The sequence below is a fragment of the Corvus kubaryi genome, unplaced genomic scaffold, assembly GCF_017639235.1.
Source record: "Corvus kubaryi isolate FWS band 111438036 unplaced genomic scaffold, C.kubaryi_AGA036_p1.0 70, whole genome shotgun sequence".
Taxonomy (NCBI): Eukaryota; Metazoa; Chordata; class Aves; order Passeriformes; family Corvidae; genus Corvus; species Corvus kubaryi.
In genome coordinates this window covers 5144231-5167481 of record NW_024582058.1, presented here as the reverse complement: position 1 = coordinate 5167481, position 23251 = coordinate 5144231, and the positions used below count along the sequence as shown (strand labels likewise).

The 23251-nt window shown below is 39.6% G+C and overlaps 2 protein-coding genes across 5 annotated transcripts in view; one reads left to right on the top strand and one right to left on the bottom strand.

Moving 5' to 3' along the window:
• The window catches only part of VRK2 (VRK serine/threonine kinase 2), a 37430-nt gene extending 36451 nt beyond the window's left edge, over window positions 1-979 (top strand). For 2 of the 4 annotated variants that reach the window (XM_042049261.1, XM_042049262.1), the window contains exon 14: window positions 480-979. In XM_042049261.1, the coding sequence (XP_041905195.1) occupies window positions 480-719 (240 nt within the window). In that variant the 3' untranslated portion in view covers window positions 720-979. The remainder of the gene's footprint in view (window positions 1-479) is intronic. The other 2 variants (XM_042049264.1, XM_042049263.1) reach the window with 1 other exon arrangement.
• FANCL (FA complementation group L) lies at window positions 152-21915 on the bottom strand. Its single transcript, XM_042049265.1, has 14 exons — window positions 21781-21915; window positions 19989-20047; window positions 18934-18994; window positions 18118-18174; window positions 16421-16518; window positions 12855-12951; window positions 10170-10238; window positions 4586-4736; window positions 2778-2861; window positions 2616-2661; window positions 2445-2526; window positions 1552-1668; window positions 1203-1274; window positions 152-815 (listed from the first exon to the last, which is right to left on the bottom strand). The coding sequence occupies exons 1-14, from the start codon at window positions 21871-21873 to the stop codon at window positions 780-782; spliced, it is 1122 nt and encodes a 373-aa protein (XP_041905199.1). The 5' UTR covers window positions 21874-21915; the 3' UTR covers window positions 152-779.
• Window positions 21916-23251: the final 1336 nt, after the last annotated feature.

Genomic DNA, 23251 nt, shown 5'->3' with positions numbered 1-23251 from the left:
TAAAACAGCCCAGGTGCCCCTGGCCAGCCAGAACAAGCCCCACTCTATCAGTTTATGTTCCCTGTGATGGGCAGGAGAAGTTCAGCTTCACTGAAAAAAAAGGCAGAACTTACAGAAATCAAACCAGCAAATTCACACTTAAAATCATGTCTTGAGTTTCCAGGACAAACCTTTATTAGCAGGAACATGGGAAAGACTGAATATATTCAACTTTGTTGGAAACAAGTCAAAGATAAGAATTTTAGCTGTAGACTTCAATAGTAAATATAGGTAGGTCTCTTTAGGAGGCGTTTAACTGTGTCTTATGTTACACACTTACCATACAATAGCCATATGCATGCATATTCCAGAGGTAAGCCTCCATAAGAATTGTATTGCTTTCTCTAGGATAACTTAAATACCTCAATGGCATCTTCATTTTTTTGATTCACATCTCACTTAATACTAGCTTTATAATTACAGCTTTTTTTCCTCTGCAGGAAGACACTGCAAGAGAGCTGCCACCATTTGACCCCTACAGAATACTCTCAGAATGCAGGAAGAAACACAATCACCTTGTAACTGCAGTTCCTCCAGCAGCATCCCCGGCTGGTGCTGACACCACTCGTCCCTCTCTCGCTGTTGTGTTTAGGCTGGCATTTGCTGATGAAACCTACCCCTACACTGCAGCTGTTCTGGTGCTTCTGCTGCTCATTGTACTGTCCTTGTATTGGCTTTGATGTTGCTGCTCCCGTGTCTTCAGTGGGAGTGCACTGGTGTTCCCACTATGCAGTTTTTTCCTAGAGCTTCTTCATTGAAGATTTCAGTGTCAGGGGCTTGAAAAAGAAGTTTTAAATAATCCTGTCAGTACATACCTTGTACAGACAAGTTCTCATCTGCACTCTATAGTTACGGATTCTCTTTTGGATTATTTTTGTTGGAGTTTTTTTTAGCCGAACCTTTTGTTACAGCACCATTAAAAAAGTATCGTTAAATACAATGGAGTGTGATCTTTATTTACTCTGGCACGAGTGTGGGGCTGTCTTTATATTGTGTCAGAAAACCTTTAGTTAAACACTGATGCATTAAATGCAGAGGAATTTACAGTTTACTCCAGCAGGTTAATGAGAAGATAGTAGCCACCAATTCTACTTTGGAAAAGGCATTGTTACCAGCTTTGCCTTCTTCACTCTAATTTAATCCTACTCATTGGATTTCCTTACCTTATTACAATAGGGACATTCACCAAAGATGACATTAAAACTCTGTCTGCTGGTAGGAAGGCCTTGTAGCCACTGCAACACAAGGAAATGGGTTAAAAGTCACATTGGTTTCATATCCAATTCAAGAACCACCTATCAGAGTTCAGCTGATGAACACCTGACAGGTAAGAGGGTGGATCCGTTTCCCAGAGAGCTCATGTAGGAATTGGGGGTGTCAGGACAAGCTGAAGCAGAGTGACTGCCATAATGTTCCTTACAGGTGCTTGCTTCTTTCCAGAATTTAAGTGGACAGTGCTTGTTTTCCAGAATGTGCCAGCTAATGAGCAGTTTGTCCTGCTGGTCACTTTACCTCATAGAGACAGGCCTGGTGGAAGGGCTGCCCGCAGCGAGGATCGTCGCACACTTGGTCGGGTGTGCTGCCGTCAAGCCGATAAGCGTAGCAGATGCCACAGTCCTTGGCAAAGTCCTGGAACACAACAGCACAGCTGAAAGGAAGGGATGGGCTGCTAACACACAAACAGGTTCACCTGTGTCTTTGCTTTTGCAGTTTTTGTTAGCTGGAATTACTATTTTTTGCCTTTAATACCTATCTGTTTAGGCCATAATGGCATAGAGTGACACTGGGTTCCAGGTGTGCAAGACTTGACTGGGTTATATTTCACCCCCTCACTGAACTACATCTCATTCAACAAACATTTTCATACTTCTGGCAACTTTTTGTTAATGACAAATCATAGTGGTTAATAATGATTTGACATTAAACACAAACCCTCAGTCAGATCTTAATTTAGAAGCTTCACGAGTGAAAGCAAAGCTTGTAATCCAGTGTTATAGCATTGTCAAAAATTAATTCCCAGTTTGTTTGAAATGCACCAGTATTGGGATGGCCTCTTGTCCCCTCCAAGCAGCTCTACCTAATTAGAACTGAAGTCATCAACATCCATAACAGAATGTTTGGAGTTTCCACATCTCATTAGCTACTCTGGAACTTCCTCTTTTCCTTTTAAAGTGGAGCCTGTTATTAATGGCCTCACTGCTATGAAGGCCACAGGGAAGTGTGCACCTCTAAGCAAAGGTTAACAAGCTCTGACAACTGTTGCTTGAAGTTCAGAAGTCCTTGTGACAATGTATTAATCCAATCACCTCTCTTCTAAGTCTAATTGTCCCTGGCTCTTAGAAAGTGACCATTTAAATGTTCCTTGTTCAGCAATAACAACTGATCATTAACCAAAACTAACTTACGCTTTTTTCCAACACAGCACGAGATGGAAAATCAATTTCTAGGAGCTCTCTCAAGTTTCGTAACAAACTGATTTCCGGATCCCTGCGGATGGGAGAGGGGGAGAGAAAAGTCCACAGCGGGAATGGCAAACACCATTTGGGTTTCCAGCCTGCTTTACTGGAGACACTCACCACAAGTGCATGTTGTTGTTGAGTTTAGTTCTCAACGGGTTCACTGCTGCAAACAACAGACAGGAATCATGGCATCACCCCAGTCAACCTCCCAGGTTTCAGGTAGGGATTGGATGGGAGATCTGAGTCCAGATGAGAGACAAGTGGAATTTGCTGCCTTACCGTGATCTGCTCCAAGGAAATAACACTCTGGAAGCATGTTTGGATGGCGAGGATCTACCTCTACGTTCACTGAGACATTGTTCCCTGCAAGGAGAAAGCAAGGCCATGGGGAAGCTTTGCAGTCAAGGATTTGGAAAAGGAACCATTTTTAAAAGCAGTTTTAAATTGGCTAATTCTGGCTGGGTTTCAGTAGGATAAATAATAACAAAGTTTGGAGGTATCCAAATGATTGTACAAAATATCAGTATATATTAAATATTTACATTTCCACAGACTGTAATTAAAAATAGCAACTGATTAAAAAAACCTGCCAGGCTTGCATTTCTTTTAGACTTGTCTTAAGGTTAACACTTATTCAGAAATAAACCTAATCAACTCAAGCTAGATGACAAAATCCATCCAAAATCTTGGTGAAACTTTAAAGGTAGTAGACGTGTAGCTTACTAATTCATCTTTATCTTTATAGTCAAAAAGAGAAGCCCAAACCCAATACTAAGCAGCAGAAGTCAGTCCCCTCCCCAGCAAACTGCAGGCCTGAGACGACAATGCTGTATTTTTGAAACAGCAAACATTTGGTTTTGCAAGACACCCCACCATCCCTGGAAGGGCTCAGTTCCTCAGGGGGAAGCAGCTCAGTGGTGCTCTGGATCCAGCTCCAAGAGCTCACAGCAAAGTCTCTTCTGAACAAGCCCAGGCGAAGCCCAACCTTTTCTGTAGCTAAAGCTTGTGTTAGGCTTTCCCTCCTGGAAGAGGTGGGAATGAATGAAATCAAAGTTCAGTGGTAGCTGAAGGTCCTCTGTGCCCGACAACAAAGGGCTCAAAGCCCTATCCTGCCTCTGCTCAGCTGCTCCAAGGCTCATTGGGAGGCTTTTCTTCCCTTTTCCTTGGCCTGTGACAAAGGGCAGCAGGACCAGGACAAAGCCCCCCTGACAGCACACTAAGTGGTGTCTCACCCACCTCATTCCAGCCACTTGCTGAACTTTTCCTGTCCTTCCCTCCACTCCCATGGAGCAGCTCCCCTCCAGCTCCTTCCTCCCTTTCTCCTTCCCTCCCTCCCTCCACAGCTGTCATGGACAACGTGGGTTCACTCTGTGTGCTCACATTTCTACAATTTGCTATTGGTGATGTGGACTTCAGCTAAAAATCAGCACATTTCTGACAAAGATAACATCCCCCCACCATTTCCAGCTTCTGACAGTGGCAATTCCAACTTCTTATCTTATACATACCATTACAAAATTCCTTATCCTATGTATATTAAGACCTTAAAATGCCAGACATGAGCATATAAACTGAGGTACATTTTCAGGTGGTTAACAGGGAGGCCTCATTTCCTCTCTTTTATTTCTTTGTCCTTCCCACTTGCCTTCTTTAACCCCCTCTTCTCCCTTTGGACTGCACTGTAATATTCCTTCCCCTCCAGGATAGGATGAATCTAAAGTTTAAAAATCTGGATTTTGTGACTGAGGTAAGGGCTTCACCTAAGCTGATTTTTTACAAATACTGATTTTTCCAGTTACCATGCAAGTGCTCAGCTGTTGACAGTTCCATGTTCATAATTTACAAACACACAAGGTTTTCCTGCAGAAATTTTCATTTATCTGACACCAGAAAGTTGTAATGAATTTCCCAAACAGGATCAGTATTCTGTGGAAAGTTGTTTTTTTACAACACAAGAGTTGTGTCTTTAAGTGCTGCCTTTCCTTTCCCAAACTCAAAGAAGCATCATCTGATGAGACAAGGAAAACGAAACAGCTCCTGGAGTTTTACTTCTCAAATCCACTGTATCCCTTTAAAGCTTTTCCTACCTATTGCAATTCTTCTGGTTGTAGCACTCCGTGTGGGATTTTCTGGCTCAAGCACCCATGTCTTCCCATCAATTTCATCCAGGGCATCCCAGAATTCCTTCAGCGACTCCAGTGCTGCCAGGAACTGATTGTAAATGTCTATTAAGGAGTTCTAAAAAGAAGAAGTTTAAACAGATTATATAAGAGTTTCCACCAATGGCCCGAGAGAATAATTAAAAAACAATTTTTCATTTAAGGAGTGTTAAAATCCATGTGTGTGTCCCAGTGTATCATGATAGCAAAAACCATGAAATAGCACCTAACATCATCATCATTATCTCAAAATTAAGCAGTACAAAAACAGGTGCTTAAGATCAGTGTTCAAGCCCTGTAAATAAGGCAAGAGAAGGAGAAACCATCTAATAAGCAGAGGATTACACGTGGGGGATTTCAATATTTGAGAGTGGATTACACGGAATCAGAAATATCTTTCATTGGACAGGACAATATACAGGACAGCAATGCAAAAGAAATCTTTTGAAATCATCAGTGGGCAAAAAGAAGTCACTATTTCCCCAGGGAAAGACTTCTGCAAGAGGAGAAAACACTTGGTGGTCAAGGGAACTCTTTGCAGGTGCAGATGCCCAGAGAGGGACAGATTTCGGATCTCCTGAGGTCCAAAAGAAGCAGCAAATTAAATGTTCTGTTCTCAGACAGGTATTCTTCTATGAATTAAACAAAATACAGAAGGAATAGTTTCCTTTAATCCACAGTAATTATATTCTTCCTTTCTCACCTGGACAAAGAGCAACAAATTATCTGAGCATTCTCAGATGAAGAAATAGAATTTTTCTATGTAATCACTTTTTATATTTTGTGCATGTGTATTTTAGGAAGAAACGGCGTAGCTTGGAAATAAAATGCTACATTTTTTCCTGCTGTTGTTAAATTATATTAAAGTAGGAAAGCACCTAAGCAGAGAAGTGTGAATTCTGCCAATCTCAAAATGTAACGCTTATTATCTTTAAAAGCATTTTGTTACTTTTATAATACCTGAAGTGATATAATAGTGTCAGTCACTTAACCACATCTTAGAGTATAGTATCTTCATCTTAAGTACTATTATTTCCAGTATTTTAATAATTTTCACACAGTCCTGAAATGTGATCTTTTGTGCTCTGATGACACTTAAATTAATAGCATAATTTTCTGGTACTTGCAACAGTTGCTTTCCATTTTGATTTTTTTACATTTTTCTGTATCACATACAGATAAATCCTCTAATAATCATTTTTATCTTTATCTTCTGGGAATTCAAAGGGTTTCACTAGAAAAAAGAAACATCAAGGGATTATAACCCACAGATAAGTTTTAAAATCCAATTAATTTTAATACTAATTGTAATTTTTCAATGATGTTCCTTAAAAAGGTAGTTAAATCTTTTTTTTTATACACTGTTCATTTGATCTTATTTGCATGCTTCACTGATGTTGCCAGCTGTCTCCTGCTATATACATAAATGCATCTATAGCGATTTAAATACATCACCTGCTTGTCATGCAAACCATGAAAACTTCAAGATTCCTTTTTATTAGATTGACCAACTAATTTTTGGTCACTGCCCAGCACTTTTAGAACAGCCTGAGATCACACTTTTCTTTGGTCTAAATCAGACCAAGACCATTGTTGATTATGTCAAACAGCACAAACTCTTTTTCATGGTTCCCCTTGCACAAAGGAGTTAGAATTTGTGTGCAATATGTCAAAAGTCTTTGGAAAATAAGAATTTCATCTTTCAGACTATCAGTGCTGCTCACCCCAACTCTAAAAGCACTCACAAAGCCAAACTGGTTCCTCCATCCTCTAGAAAGACACTGGCTCTGATGGGTCCCCAGAAACGGTGGCCCCGATGTCAACTCTGTGTTAACGGACTCCATGGATCCCTCATCCATTTACACCACTGGCTTTGTCCCAGGAAAATCAGATACTCTGGACCTCCCTGTCTCCAAGGGGAACACGCCTTCTCTTCTGCCAGGGAAGTCTCATGTGGTTTCTCAACCTTTTTATTTCCATTTCTATCCCCTGCACTCTCATCTCCACCTCATCATCGGGACCTCCTCATGCCAATACCTTTCTTCCTTCAATTCAAACATTCTCCCAAGTCCAGCCTTATTGCCCATACACCATTTCCTCCAATCAAAGGAATAAGAAGGAATGGGAAAAAATGTCACTCTACTCTTGATTCTTATTTCTAGAGCCACAGAGGCCGGGAAGAATAAAGAGAAAATCTCAAGCCTGTGCCTGCCAAAAAACCAATGAAGCCTTTCAGGAACTTCTAAGAAGTGCTGTAACCTATATGGCTGTTCTGCCAAATTTCAAGCATCTGCTCCAAATCCTGGATGAACTAAATAGTGATCAAATGGCAGTAAACATTCTAATTAAGGTAAATACAGAAAAATTTACTGCAAATCATTTTTCAAACCAAGATAAAAATAAAATCTTTATTCTGAGATTTTTTGGCTAAAATTCTTCCTAACACAAAATTTGCTTATCCAAAATTAAAACACCTGCAAAGCCCCCAGTAGGAAAGGTGAAATAGCCTAAACTAGAGATGCCATTACCTTCTTGCCCTTCATGAATTCATAAATAAAATACAATTTAATAAAGCAAACACTCATCAAACAGAAAAGGGGTCACCTAAAGAATTTATGATTCCTCAGATTTGTTTGGAAACAGTTTCTCATCAGCAGTAGTTTAACGATTCCCCTCTCCTTAACAGAAATTAAGCCAAGACACAAGACTGAAATCTTTATAAAGTGTCTTGCCAACCATCTCCATTTTCTGTATTTACAGCTGGTGTCTGTGAAGTTCCTTTGCCAAGAAAGAAGCACAATTACGATGCTTTTTATTGTGTTTTCATCTAAATAACTGAAAAATAATCTCATTCCCACCACTCCACCTTCTGCACCTTGCATTCCTGTTTCCTTGCCGGCTGCTGCACGACCTCATTAGTCATTAATTTCCACTCTCATGACCTTCATGTAGCCAGCCAGGTGGGCAGTGGTCAGTATGGAAACCTTACCCTGACGTGAGACACCCTGATTCTGCAGAACTGCACTTACAGCGTGTGCTAAAATTGGAGACAGCACATTTATCTGGTTCTTTAGAAAAAGGCTATAACAGAAATAAGTAGATGTTCTTGCACTTGTCATTGAGAAGCACTCTGCATTTATTTGGCACTTAGAACAGGAGCAGCAGCAGCAGCATTGCCCTTGGTGCTGATTTCTTACTACTCTAAAACGTCTCCTCTGAGCCAGAATCCACTGGCTGTTGCTGCTCATGCTGTGAGACACCTGCACTGGCTACTGGGCTTGTCATGACGCACAAAACCCCACCATCTTCAGCTTGACATTGTGCAAGTTATAATTATTCATCCAAATGAATATGTCAGAGCAGCAGCAGCAGACCTCTCATCAGAGCAAAAGAAAAATACATCAAAACATTATCAACCCAGCAGGAAGACAGGGACCATAAGGAAAATTACCCATTTTTAATATGGATGCCATAAAGCCATGTCTATTATTATACGGAAGGGGAAAAAAAAAAAAAAAAGAAGGAAAAAAAACCCAACAACCCCTCAAGTTTAAAATCCATGAGCCTGAAATAGGCAGCAGCACACACGGGGTGGGAAAGAAAAATCAATTACCTGCAATCTATTTATGTTTTCTCTCATAGGAGTTTATATTCTAATGGTGCCATTGCACCAATTTAGTTAAGCCTTGTCAATTTATACTTTAAAGAGGTAATATTAAAAGTTTAAGACCAATTGGTACCAAAACATCATGTTGTTTCACTAGAGAAGAGGTCTAGCATGCTCTTTTTCGCTTTTAGGAACCAAAATTTTCATGCACTTGAGTACCTGCTGAATTCTGCTACCAGTGGTGCTGCAGCATTATTTAAGTTTAATCCATATTTTATCACGGTGTGAGGGCTGCTCGCCGCAGTGATTTCCACACATTTGGAAAATAAACACAATTTACACAAGTACCAAAGCCATTTGTCCCCACAAGTGTTGGGTTCATGTCACCCACACACACAAGGTCAATTTGCAAAAGCTACTGTATGGCTAAAGCATTTCTGTCTGCTGGTATTTGGTTCAGGATTAGAGCAGGCTCTCTGCAGCTGGAGTTAGTGTCTCACGATTTCAAACGCGGCTCTTCAGTTACACGCAAACACCTTTTGTTCATGTTTTCAAACAGGCCCCAGGTAATTCTAACTGTAAAAAGATTTTAAGCATCAGAGTGTTGTATTTTTAACAGTGGATTTTTCCTTGGATGTAGTGCCAGTATCAGTATATCCACCCCCATTTTTAACTTGTTGAAGGCTGCTCCATGTCTTGTTTTTCCAGAACATTTTATTAAAACACAAGTCCATCTTTAAAATTACTATCAGTAAACACAGAGAAGCAGTCACTGTCAGGGATGTTTGAAATGTTGTTAATTTGAGGCAACAAAAATTGCAAGGCTGTAAAACTAATAAAACACTGTTGAAAGTATGTATTAAGTTTGAGGTTGGAAACAGCACTTGAAATCCCGGCCAGAGTGTAGGGACTCCAGCAGAATTTAAGGGAAAAACATTTATTTAAACTGTTCCAAACCACACCAGAAAATCAAAACCTAAAAATTACATAAATAAATACATTTTTCATTTGCAGTGGTTGATTCTTGCAGTTATTCCCTCTCAATATTAGAGTATCTGAGGTGACACACAGAACCTTGAGCTCTGCAGAAAAATTATATGCCCAGCTTAAACTCATCCTGCTGCAACCTCCCAGCCACGTTCCCTATGTAAATTTAGTATTTATTGCTGGGTAGAAACCTTAATGAGAGAAATACCAAGACGCAATCATTTATGCAAAATCTATTTTCCTGATTCAAAAGAAATTAAATATCAATTATTTGCTACATATACTTCAAATTAACTTGTATCTAAGTGGTCATATTTAAATTCATTTTAAAAAGCACACACGCTGTATTCGGGAAGAAAGGTATATGAAATAATGTGAGAGACCAACAAGAGACAATGTGGTTCTTTACAGTAGCAATATCAGTTAAACTAAGAAATCTGAATTTCATTAAATACTTTCCTGTATGGATTATAACTGGAAAAGTTTTATTAAGTTATGAATACTCTATAGGATAAGAAACTGGGGGAAACTCTATAGGATAACCAACTCCTTTTTTCAGTGTCTGTCAACTTCAAAGGGTGTTTCTTTTCTAGAAGACAATAATTTTTTATACATTTCGTTTCATTTTCACTTTTCCACCATAACTCCTAGAGAATTTTCAGTCATATAAACAACTTAGAAAAAACTCAACCAGTACAAGCACAGCATGCAAGGAACATCTCATGGCAAGGAAGATATTTAAGGTACTATAATAAGGAATATGGAGTTCAGTGTTATTACATTTTCATGAGCACATACAGAAATAAAATGCACACAGGGAGAAAAGCTGGAGTTAAAAAGCAAACCAAACCCCTTGTTTCCACCCCTCCACTGCATATGTATTTTTTATTAAAAAAAGCTGCCTAGTCCAGCAGTTACCTGTGGCATCCAGGAAACAGCAAAAGGAACAGGAAAATCCACAAGGCAATCTGGTGGTTCTGTAGGATACTGAGGGAGGGAAAGGAAATACAGTTTTTCTGGGTTTTTTTTCTTAGTGATTTAAAGTCAGACTGATACTCAGCTGCCAAATTTGATAACAAAATATGAGCACTTCAAGCATCTTGAGAACTTGGCTCTGAGAGGAAACAGTATGTAAAGCATTTTCAGGAATAGTTATGAGTGTTAATTATCATTTAAAGAAGAAAGCTACATGTAAATGTTTTCTATATCAGTATTTAGTAAAGGCAGGAGAATCACAATTTTCTGTGTTCAGTGGTCACAGAGGCACATTAAAGAAACCTTAAGACACAAAGCATGAAATATTTTTTAAAAATTTCTCCTCAATTACACATACTGGATAGCAAAGTTTAAAAATCAAACAACCCTTCCATGAGTCAAGAGGTAATTTTCATTTAAGTGAAACTATTTGTTTTGATTGGCAACATTTTGTGCTTTGAAACTGAAAGTAATCTAGAGTACAGAACTATTTAGAAAGAGATGAGTGAACATAGACCCAAAATTAAAACAAACCCTCATTCCAAATTAAGAGACATCAATAAGAAAAATTTTTAAAAGGGCTGTATTAAAAAAAAATGAAGCTATAAAAGGTTTTCTAACTCCATGACACCTTCAGTTATTACAGTTACAATCAAAACTGTATGTCAGAAATCATCCTATTATTCTTGAGGACCATTTAAGCAATTATTAAATACAACATTTATGTTGGTTTTCTGAGCATGCAGCTAACTTTATCTAGAGAAAGCATTTTCACACCCCTTGCCAGATCATTCAGATAATTACCAAAGTGTCTTAATTACTACACAACAGGCAAATCCTTGCAGTGGCCTATTTGAAGCCTTGGGGTCTGAAATGCTCCTGCACTGATCTCAATCAAAGAAACAGCATAACAAAAATAAACACACTTTTATTAAAGCAGGTTATCAAAAGAAATGCCTTCCCAAAAAATACTTCAGCCAAGTCTTTCCAAACGTAGTGGCTGTGTGTATGAAGGCAAATCAAATCCCCATGTCACCAAAACAATGTTTCACACACAAATTTTGTCTGGCAAGTTTAAATGCCAGACATGGCTTAAAAAGGACAAGCAATTGATCCTTCATCATAACAAACAGTTGAAAACAAAATGAAAAAAAAGAAAAAAAGATGATTACTTGTTAAATCAGACAAGACTGATAATCTCATCTTTTAATTTTGTACATCCTTTGTTGTTAGATGGTGCTTTCTCCTGCTATGAGGAATATTCAGCTATTTTATTGCTTTAAGAAAACCACACAAGTTTGTACAAGGACAGAAAATTGGAATCTCCATTCCCTCAGGACAATGCAACGTTAAGGCTGAACAGAACCAGCCAATGCACAAGCGTCATTGTTTGACCATGGGAGCTGCTTGGGAAAAATGAATATTGCACTGTAATTTTTTCTGCATTTTTATACTTTCAAACAGTTAAAATGCTTTACTTCTGTTGTCCTAAGAGCAAGAAAACCTTAGGGCAACAGGCTGCACGTAATTTCTGGTGTCACACAAAGTATTGTATTTATCCCTTATAAACAACACAACCTGGTTCCTCTCCTTGCACATTAAATAGACCATAATTGTACTTCCTGATGGATTTTTTCCATCAGTGTATTTAATAATGGACTGACTAGCAAATTAATTATGCACTCATTACTCGCTGCACATAGAACAGTTTTACTCTTTTTAAAATCCACTTGAGCAACTCATTCCCAAACAGTATTCTTCCCCTCCTTTTCCCCCTCAAAGGTAAAGCTTGTTCATGTTATGTAAGACTAGAAAGCTCCTGGTTTCTAAAGGAATATAGGATGCCTGTGAAGGTGGGATTTAATCTTACAATACTGTGCCAACGCCTCATGATTTCAAGATTATAACTCCAAATGATGGACTACAGATAGTCCCAAACAACAACACTCAGACACTTTTAGATCCCTTTCTCCCCCGACTGATTTTCTGAAGACAACAGTTATTGCCATGCAATTGTCACCACACAGCCTGGATATTCACAGTCTCTGATGAGAGATTTATGCCTTGAAACGAGACATTCTATGAAGAAACATTGCAATTTGAGTTCAGTGATAAGTACCAGGAAGAATTAAAATTTTTCTGTTTCTGCAAATGCCATGGGTTTGATTTGCACGTACTGTCAAAATTAGACATTTATTTAGACTAAAAAGAAATAATTTTTCTGACTGACTTCAGTTTTTCATAAATCTCTACATCTCTGACTTTAACAGTAAGACTTGTTAATAACCAACCCAACATCCTCTAATTCTTGTTCTATGCACAGTCTCTGGACGGAGTGATAATGAAGGAAAGTCTCCCAGATGGCTTTGTCTGTAATCCAGTAAAATGAGTGCAATATCAAAGTGTTTTTCATGTGGTGCAGAGTTGCATCTTACAGATAACCATAATCCAGTATTAATTTTAAATATAGTTAGTCTGAAAACTCTCCAAAAAATTTTTTTAACTGCCCTATTACCTTGCAGAACAGACATAGCAGCAAACAAAACAACACTCTAAAATCCTAACGAATTAAGAAAATTTGTTTTATTTCAAGGAAGCCTCAAGGTATTTTGTCCCACATCAATTTACCTTTGCATTTAACTTGAGAGTGATGAGATGCTGTCGACCACACGAGTCTTCAGCTTTTAACCTGACTGTGGTCAGCCCAGTGTCCACATAGGCCACTCTGGAAGAGAAAAGAAAACTCTTAGAGCCCTGCAAGAAGTGCAGATTGAAAGGTTTGCAATACTCTGATTAGTCTGTTACAAATATTAATCAGAGGAAGTCCTATATGCCAAGCATTTCTGCTGCTCCAGATTTACTGCTGTTAATACACCAGCCTAGTGCTTAATGCAGTCATATATCTCTGGGTTATTTACAACGTGTGTCAGGGCTCACGCTGTGGTCAGTGAGCACCGTGTTGCAGTTTTCCATCACTGGAACCTTTGACACACACAGCATGTTCCTGTCAGCCTCTACTTATGTACACATTAAACTTCCTGTCAAATCTTTGATCCATTTCTGCACTTTCTTACTCTATGAGACTTTTATGCTCTTGATTTGCTTTTCTCTTCAATGAAGTTCTCTTTTATTATCAATACTATTATTGTGGGAAATTCAGTGCATATTGGTTCATATTCTGAAATTGATTTTCTGCAGAAAATAGTACCCAAACAGGTAAAAAATGAGTTATTTATGATGATTTGCCTCCATTTCATGACAGTTTTACACCGTATTCATGCACCTGAGCAAGCAGAAAGCACATACTAAATGTGAATAAGTTTTAAAACTTCTGACATAATCACTGACTCTTAGCTTAAGATGGCACCGGTGCATGCCTCCCACCACAATGAAGATGGATACAATTGTAAAATATACTGTTCTCTAAAGATGGATTTTGCTTAGTAGCTTCAACAATCGCCAAAAAGGTTCAAACTTTCGCATATATTTACCAGTAAACTGGGCATGTGGATATTTTGGCATTTTTACTATGTCATTCCTGTGTAAAGATAAAAAGCAGTCCAAGATAATTGCACGACTTATCACCCAGACTGATGGAAAGGCCTAACAGAGTTCAGAGAGAGCATCTGCTTGCTGGCCTAAGTAACATTTATTTTTTTAAACCATTACATACTAGAAAAAGTCACGTGGTTCTCTCAAGTGAAACTGGCAACAGAGTTGTAGAGGCTTTTGGAAGAAAAAGTAGATGTACACCAAAGGGTGGCACATCTCTAGGAAGGAAGTGAAAAGAAGAAAATTACCTACATAAATGAAATAGCCTCAATATGAGGGAACTGAAAAATACAGACAGGGGTAGTAAGAAGGGAGAGAGAGAGAGATTATTTCATGTTTAATGCTGATTAATGCAACATTAAAGAGACCTGCAGATTTCTGGGAGTATTTCTCCACAACAGCTGAAAGAAAGACAAGTCTTGATGAAAGTATAATTCAACTGAAGTCCATTAAACTTGATATACTTAGAAAGAATTAGAGCATTCCTCCTCTAATTGGGGGAAAAAAAAATCATTACTCCTGCTTTGCTCCAACTTTACCTCAAAAATGTGTCAGAGTTTTGTAAAGGTGAGAAACTACCTCTATACCACCCCTCCATCTACTGCTTCCTGGGCTGGGGAATTCCTAGAGCAGAAGCTAAGGCACAGCATGGATACTGCAGTGAAACATGCAGCAGTGTCCACACCAAAGCACAACTGGTGCCTGCAGCACTATGCTGGGAGGTTCCATACCAAAGGAGAACAGAAAAACTAAAGGAATGCTGCCAAGGTGTCTGGGATCTTAAATTACCTGTTCTGACATTCACCTTGTTTGGACCACTTCAATCTTGATTTATAAGAAAAGTATGGATTATTTTAGTTTAAAATCACATATTTGTATAAACACATAAGGAATTGTAGGTGATATTTCACTTCTACAGACTTTTATTCCTCTGTAGGCTCCATCATTTTATCACCACAACAAAAAAATGGAATCAGCATAAAGATGGAAAGCCTTAGGAAAATCTCTGAAGTCCAGCATGACACACAAATGACTGAGAGCACAGGCCCAGGCAGGATTCTCTGGAAATGGAGAAGGCAAGAGGAGAAGATACTTTCTATGAAAAAAATGGGAAAATATCAAGCAGAAGAGCTTTGAGATTTGAAAGACCACGGACTTAAGAGATACTGGCAGCCTTTATGAATCCTCATGAGGGTGATAAGAGTCCTACATGTGTTTTATAGATGATAATTTGCCTTCCCAAGACACTGTCACTGAATCAACCAGCTTGATTAAGGGATAGTATTAGAAGAGCCTTTCCTGTAACTTGACTCCTGCAGGTGTATCTCTCTTTCCCACCCATATCCTTCCATTTTTCAGTAGGATTTGGGTGCAGTCAGCTTCCAGCATGACCCCAAACCTGCTAGAAACGAGTAAATCTGGGGTACACAACAAACAAGGGGTTTTCCTAAGAAAAATCCTGCTAAATAAAGCTGGAGACTGCTCAAGGCGTGAGCAGTGATGGCTCCTCACTGCCAGCACCAAACCAAGGGAGTTCTGCCTTTCAGCATCATTGCAGGAGGTTCTTCACTGACATGCAAAGAAGCATCACCTACAACTCAAAATCAGTCTCAGTTAAGAGGCTTTCTTAGAGAGTCCCTTTAGTGTTAAAAGCACTCTAAAATCAGAGGTGCGACTCGCTAAGGGACTTCAAATTGCCTATCTAGGTTATTCTCCTTCCAAGTCAGAGTAAACCCGATGTGATTTTTCCTATGTGCAGCATAGTCCTTTGATTAATGAATGACTTCCCCAAACCTTTTTCAAGATTTTGGGGGTTTGGAGTTTTTTTGTTTGTTTTGTTTGGTTGGTGTTTTGTTTTTTATCCATTTTGGGAGAGCAAGCATAATTGGAAATTTGTTTCCCACGTGTTTAAGAAATTTTAACTAATATTCTGAGATGTGAGCCTGTGAAATTTAAATAGAGTATGGCCCAATTACATATTAACAACGGTAACCACTGACAAAAACTTCAGCTGGTTTCACAAGGGTGTTTTAAATCTTAAAATAAAAGTGGGCCTTCAAAGCAAATTCCCACTTAATGTTAATCACATGTTGTTCATATATATAGAAATCAGGTGGAAAACTCAAAACTGTTCTTACACCTAAGGCTTCTATATTTCATTTAACAAAATACACATTTGCTAAAGGTTTGGATTGAGAGTTTTCCAAATCTCCCCTCCACTCATGCATTTTTTTTGGGTAGATTTACTTTTCTGTGGACTAAATATTAAATTCCTGTAAGAAGATCCTTGTGCTGTAAACAGCAGGTTCTTTAAAAATTATTATTCTAATTCTGAAAAAGTATGAAATGTTTTTTGAAAGCATAAAGGTACACAATGATCAACCATAATCTATAGCAATAGTCACAACCAGCTGTACAAAGCTTAGTAGTGTATCACCTTTCAGCTCAGTTATTTGAGACAGAAAATATCCCTTCAGTTGACACAGGTTTGTTGGGTTCTTTTAATTTAAAAACAAAGCAAAATCAGTTTCTGAATAGGGTAAATGAACAGAACAAGTACATTTGATATGTTCAACTCACAAATACAAAAGAGGAACAGATATTCTAAAGACGATGTTTGTTAAGAACTAAAATAATCATACTTATTCCAGCCCAGTATTTCTAGATCTCTGACAAGACAGGAGTAGTATTCTGGAGGCCGTGGTATGTGCAGGTCTTGTGTGTTCTTTAAAGCAATTTCCTGTTTAAAAGAACATTAAAAACATCGTTAAGAGCAATTTCAATATTTTTGCATCTATTTAGCCATGTGATTTTTTGCAATTCATTTGAAAATATTAAGCTTATGTAAAATTAACTGTACACTGCATTTGTTTTGTTATAGCCTCCAGCTAAAGCAGACAAAGAAGCTGTTTGGTAAATTACTTCAGATACTGGTAATGAAAACATCTGCAATTTAAAAAAACCCCACAGATGTTGACAACGGAGTCTTCAGATGCAAATATCAAATGTGCCTCTTTTTCAGCTAATAAATTTGAAGTCAAGCATCTTGACTGAAAGAACATTTCAAAAGAAGGTTCTATTAAGCCCACAGCTGTCTCCTGGGCTCCACTGCCACAAAGACAACACATCTATGAAATCTCCCATATTTTATATATATATAAACTTTATATAGCAATCAAAAAACAAAATCCATTTCTCAGTTGTAACATCACATGATCCCTTAGAGCAAGTTTTGGTACAGACACTCATCAAGCATGTAGTAACGTCTCAAAAAGAAGTTTTTATCAAGAAGTTAATGTTACTGTGAAAAATAAGCCCAAACCATGTGTTTCAGTTGCGTTGTGCTACATGTTCTTTAAAAGTGCATTTAAGCTAAAATTATGCTTACAGAACACATAAATTTATGACATTTAGAATAAAAGTATTAATAATTTAAAATAAAATATAAATTTATGGGAAAATATAATCTATAATAAGACAAGTTTAACGATCATTTCTGCCCAGTTCTCCCACACCACCTTCTGTGTTTTCACTCTCTGCACTAACTGAGGATCACTATTTTGCTATTTTGAATGAATTAGACACTCACTGCATTCTCATTTTCTGAGTGCCTGTGTATGTAGGCAAATAGATTGAAATAACTACTGTGCAATATTCCAAAACAGATATTCTTATTCAGGCCTATTCCAAGCATAGCAGAGCAGCAGTGTAATACCAGGAGGAACTTCTGCTGTTGTTCTGAAGAATACTTCCTGTGTTTTATTCCTAGAATTAAGTAGGTTGGGTGAAGTATTCATCAGCAAGAATGCTCATAGAACAATGTCTTACTAAGAGATAAGAATTGCCAGTTTCAAGTTTTTTAAAGGGTTTGCTACTCTTCAACCCCAGACTTGAAAAACTTTTAAAAGAAGAATAAACAGCAGCCTCTGAACTATTAGGGAAAAAAAAGCTTTCTGCATTTATTTGTCAAATTGTCAGACAGGTGAAAGCACCTTCAGCAATCCACTGACTCTGCAACCCTTTGTATGATTACAAGCCTGCTTTAGCATCTGGACAATAACAGGAATTCCAAGAAAATCACTGTAAAGAGGATGGCTCTACACTGAGATTCCTTGCTGGGATTTTAAATTTTTGCAGCACTCCAACTTCCAGAGAAACAGTCACTTAAAATCCTAAAGAATATTTATGCAGCTATTACATGAACAGCATACATTCAAAATCAGCTTTTCTTAAAAAACCCCAGCCATAAATCTATGGAACAGTAACCTGTAAAAAACTGAAAGTGAAACCCAAAGCTCTAAGAACATCCCATGTGCCACACATATATTCTGCCACTCACCAAAACAGTTTTCAGCTCCACCATAAAGCTGACAAGATCTGGGCAGCTGTGGAGCCTCTGGAGGAAAGACAGGATTAGTTAATCTTCTGTAACTCATAACTTCTGGTGGTTCAGTCCAAGTGTTTTTCTGTTATTGTATTGTCAAACCAAACATTAAAAAGACCAAGTGTATATACTTTTCAATTACAGAAGAGAACTCCCAGGAAACTTTACTGATCAGGAACCATCCCCTCGGTCACACCACATGACATCACTCATTTATATATTTATGAATCCGGTCCATGAGATACAGTGTCTCAACCAACACATGTGGCAAAGACCCCTCCTTAGAAACAAAGTATTCTAAGGCTGCTGTATCCTCACTCCAAAGCTTCCTTTGGATACTGAGATACAATTTAGATCCCAAGAATGAACTAAGTCTCTCAAGAATTAATGTGAATTCTCTTCTTTGCATTATGAACAACTTTTAAAAAAGTAAATATGCTAAAAGAAAAGGCAAAATCTGTTTCCAATTGAGAGAGTAAAGAAAAATTCCAGTAAAATGTCATCAGTCATTTATTAAAAATTGTTCTAGCCTGATCTCCAAAAAAAGAATAAAGGCTGAATAAAAATAATTATTTACTAAATTCTATCCATTTCTCATTATATTTACTTGTAAAACCTCAGGCATTTAAAAATAAATCTTGGCTACAATGAAAGGAGGGTTCTTTAACCCTTTAAGAACAGGTGTATGAGCACAAGCTTTTCAGAATCATGAACAAAGATTTAAGAATGTTTAGTAACAATATTAAAATAAGTGGTTTTAAACTTGTATACCTGCTTTAAAATGTGCCGATATCCATGCAGGATCTTCTTCAGATGCCAGCTGCACTCTATCCTAGACAGTGTTTTGTACAAGTTTTAAATGCCCAGTACATGATTTTTAAAAGACAGCAGAAAGCCTTCTACAGCAAAAGCACAACAGCTTTTCTTGGAAAAAAACAAAGGAAGGAAACAGTACTTCAAAACTTCTTTGAGTTCCATGTTCAAAGTTACTTAAAACTTCCAAATGTCACTATGCTGAAGCCCATTAAAAATTAAGCATTTACCTGCAAAAAGCCTGCTCTGTGCTGAAAACAACAACATAACTCTTGCGAGCAAGCGTGACTTCATAAAATTCACTAATATTTAAAAGTGATAACCTGAAAATGTCAAAGTTACCTGTAATGCAGTTTTAATTACCCAACCCAGAATGTAATAAAGCTATGGAATATCACATCTGCTCCCAGTTTGGGGTGGGCTGGCCTAGGCAGAATTATGGAACACAAAGTTAAAGGCTCATCCACATATGTGGATTAGCCCCTTTCACCCCACTTCCCACAGATTGCTGGGATAAACACAGGAATAAGAAAAGAGCTTTCAAAGAAAAGTTGGGTAATACAAATTACTACACAGAAACAGCAAACAGAAAATGAAGTTAAAAAGCTCGGTTAACCATCAAGTACATAATTGCCTAAATTTACAACTTTGCACTGAATGTTCTGTTTCCCAAATGGTGACATATAAATGATCTATAAATTATATAAAAAATATAATATTTTCCCAAGTACATTGCTTCATATATATAAATACAACCAATTAATTACAACATGTTTCAAAGTTAATTAACAACAAAATATTTTGATATAGGCAATGCTTATTGTCAGCATTTATTAACACTGATGCTGTGCAATTTTGTTGCAAGGTTAAGCTAAAACCAGTGAGAATTAATTAGTAACACTGATATTGAAAAAAAAAAACCCCAATAATTCATTTTCATATCCATTATTGCTTTTATCAAAACAAACTTTGCTACATCAGACTCAGAAATTGCTGTCATAAAACTCTCTTACCTTGCATTTTTCAGTTGAAAATCCACCGGTAGCAGTATCCTGATGTGGAAGTCTCTACCCTTGAAAAGAAGTATTTAGTTAATAGGCGAATCAGAAAATAAAAATATTAAGACACTTGTGGGAATGGTTCCCCATCAGATCGGCTACTAAGAAAGAAACTTTGTCTTTTCTGTCTTTCAGGAATATTATTCAGAATCTCTTTCCTTAGGGATAAAAAGCAGCATGAGTGACAGGTACAAATAATGTTGATCTTAATTCTGAAGTTGAAATACTCTTGACCTTTAATTCACAATATTCAGTAAAAACTCTTCCATACATCACATTTCATAAAGAAAACATAACACCTTTCAGGAGAAAAATAAACATTATCCAAATCTGGACAAGACTAAAACACATAATTTAATCCAAGTCATGCTACTGCACAAGAAAGTCTGTCTTTAACTCCAGTAGAAGTCAAAACAGACACTTATCATCAAAGTAACTACACTAAAAAGAACCTTGGGCACTAATCCACAGCACATTTCAGCAGAGTTTTACCAACTGTAAACAAAAACAGTCCCAAGTATATAAATTGAATTTTTTTTCCTGTTAGTGCAATCCACATGGGGCAGCTTCAAAATCCCACCTACTTGTATTTTCAGTCCTTACTGAGGTCCTCCTTCTACTTTCTTATGAGATGATCAAAATAGAACTGAAATGAAGAAAGTCTGTGAAGCCGTGAAGCAAACGGGGCAGATAACTTATCTTAAAGCTTTTATTCCAGACCCCATCCCAGCTCAGCACACCTTGAAGTAGGCAGCACTGGTCCCCAGCACAAGCAAGGCATGGACATACTGGAGTTAGTCCAGGGAGGAGCTCTGAAGGTGATCAAGAGCTCAAAGCATCTCTCATGCCAGGAGAGTCTGAGGAAGCTGGGACTGTTTAGTCTAGAGAAAAGGATCAGGGAAGGACTAAAAAAAGTACAGCCCGATCTGACAGAAATACAGGAAATACCACCTAAACGGAATGAAAAAACCCCTCATTAATAGTGAAGGGGGGATCAGAGAATGGAACAGGCCATCTAAGAGGTTGCACACTCTCCATGCATGGAGATATTCACAACCCGATCGCAAATGGTCTAAAGCAACCTAGTCCCTTTCAATCTCAATGTCAACTACATTTTTGACAAAGCTAGTGGACACAGCCCATGTCTTTCGCCTTCTACTTAGCAGAATAAAGTCCCACGCTATTTCTAGATTAAAATACACCCGTTCAGAGCTCTATGTATGTGATATTTTAAAGAGCCACAGCTGCACAGTGTCAGCGATGGCAAAGCTGGGTTGGGAGCATCGCCTCAGGCGATGTTCTGCCCCCTGCACCGCGCCTTCCTCATCCCGAGGGACGATGCAGCCGCTTCAGCTGAAGCTTCACAACTAAATGGAAGGACACACCCACCATCAGTCATTTATGTCAACTTTTACCACAGGCCACGAACGCGGGCACATTCAACCTTGCCCCCAAACCACTTTTGCCAGCACAACTAACCCAGCCCAGAAGTTAGCAGGAAGCCATTCCTTGGGCAAACCCGCGGGACGGCGGCGGGATCCCTCAGAGCAGGGAAACGGCATTCCCTAATTCACATTCCCGGTGGCTGAGTCAGGAACCCCGGCAAGGCGGGAAGCGCTTCCCCCTCAGACCCAGCCGCGGCACAGCGGGAAGCGGTCCCTCCCCAGACCCTGCAGGGCGGGAAGCATCCCCCCCCCTCCGCCTCGGAGTAAGGTCCGCCGGCCAAACGACGCCCGGGCCGCGGTACCTGGGCGGTGACAAAGCCCTCGTAGGCGGTGCCGTGGCGGTCCTGAGGCAGCAGCAGCGGGCAGTGCCGCAGCAGACCCCGCGCTCCCGCCATGTTCCCGCCCGGCGCCGCCGCCGCAGTTCGAACGCGAAGCCCCGCCCCCGCCGGCGGGCGGCGCACGCGCCTGAGGGGAAGGGCGGGAGAGGCGGGCTCGTGAGGGGCGGTGCGCACCTGAGGGGAGAAGCGCGCCCGAGGGAAGCGCACTCGAGGAGAGGACCACACCTGAGGGGAGAGTACACCTGAGAGGAGGGTTGTGTCGCTGAGGGGAGCGCACCCAAGCAGAGGAGCACACGTGAGGGGGGAGCACACGTGAGGGGGGAGGGTTGTGTCGTTGAGGGGAGCACACCTGAGGGGGGAACACACCTGAGGTGAGGGTTGTGTCGATGAGGGGAGCACACCTGAGGTGAGGGTTGTGTCGCTGAAGGGAGTACACTCGAGGAGGGGGAAGCTCACCTGAGGGGAGGAACGCACCTGAGGGGTGAGGTGCGTCCCACTGAGGGAAGCGCACCTATGGAGAGGAGAACACCTGAGGGGAGGAGCGCACCGCGCTGAGGGATGCGCACCCTCGGGGGAGGCGCGCGCGTCTCGAAGGCGGGAAACTCTGAGGGAGACGCCCCGCGGCTTCCAGAGCTCTGGAGGAGCAGCTTCCAGAATCCCAAGGAGCAGCCCTGGCTTCTCCACAGCAAGGAGGGGCTCCCTCTACTTTGGGGAGCGGCTTTTCCAGAGCGCTGAAGGAGCACGGCTTCTCTAGAGCGGAAACGGGGTTTCCTTGCTCTTCAGCACGTCGTGAGGGGACTGGATTGAGTAAGGACTAGCTATTAAGTAAGGATAACTATTAAGTAAGGCTCAGCTGACTGTGTCATGGAGATTTTCTTGCCACCCGGGCCCAGGGTTACTCGATTTATGCATTCTTTTCTAGGAGTCACTAGAAAAGTTCCTGCTATAACACTTTTAGGGTCATGAAAGCCCTCCTGCCCTCTCACACAGGTGTTGGGATAAAACCTTCCTCTCTTTTCTGGGTGGGTTGCTGCCAGAACCTGACAGCCGCAGTATGTGGGAAAGCAGCAGGAGAGAAACTTCAAGCTTAGGGGCTTTTTGCATATGTTTCAGAAGGCATTAAAACTTTGCATATCACTGAGGCTGAGCATCATGCAAGACTCAATTTCTACCCAAATAGGCATGTTTAAGAAAGAAAACACAGCTTTTTGCCTAATTAGATATATTTGAGGAAGAAAATACAGTTTTATGAAGAGATAGGTGACTCACTGCAGTCACCTTGGAGGTGTGTGGCACAAGCAACTATACCTGTGAGACAGGAGGTGGGTTGAAAGAAATGAAGAAAACAGTACAAATGTTTACACCTGCAGCTAAATCCTGTTCCCTTAGCTTGGGAGAGCTGTACACGGGGATTGTGTGGAAATAGAAGAGTCAA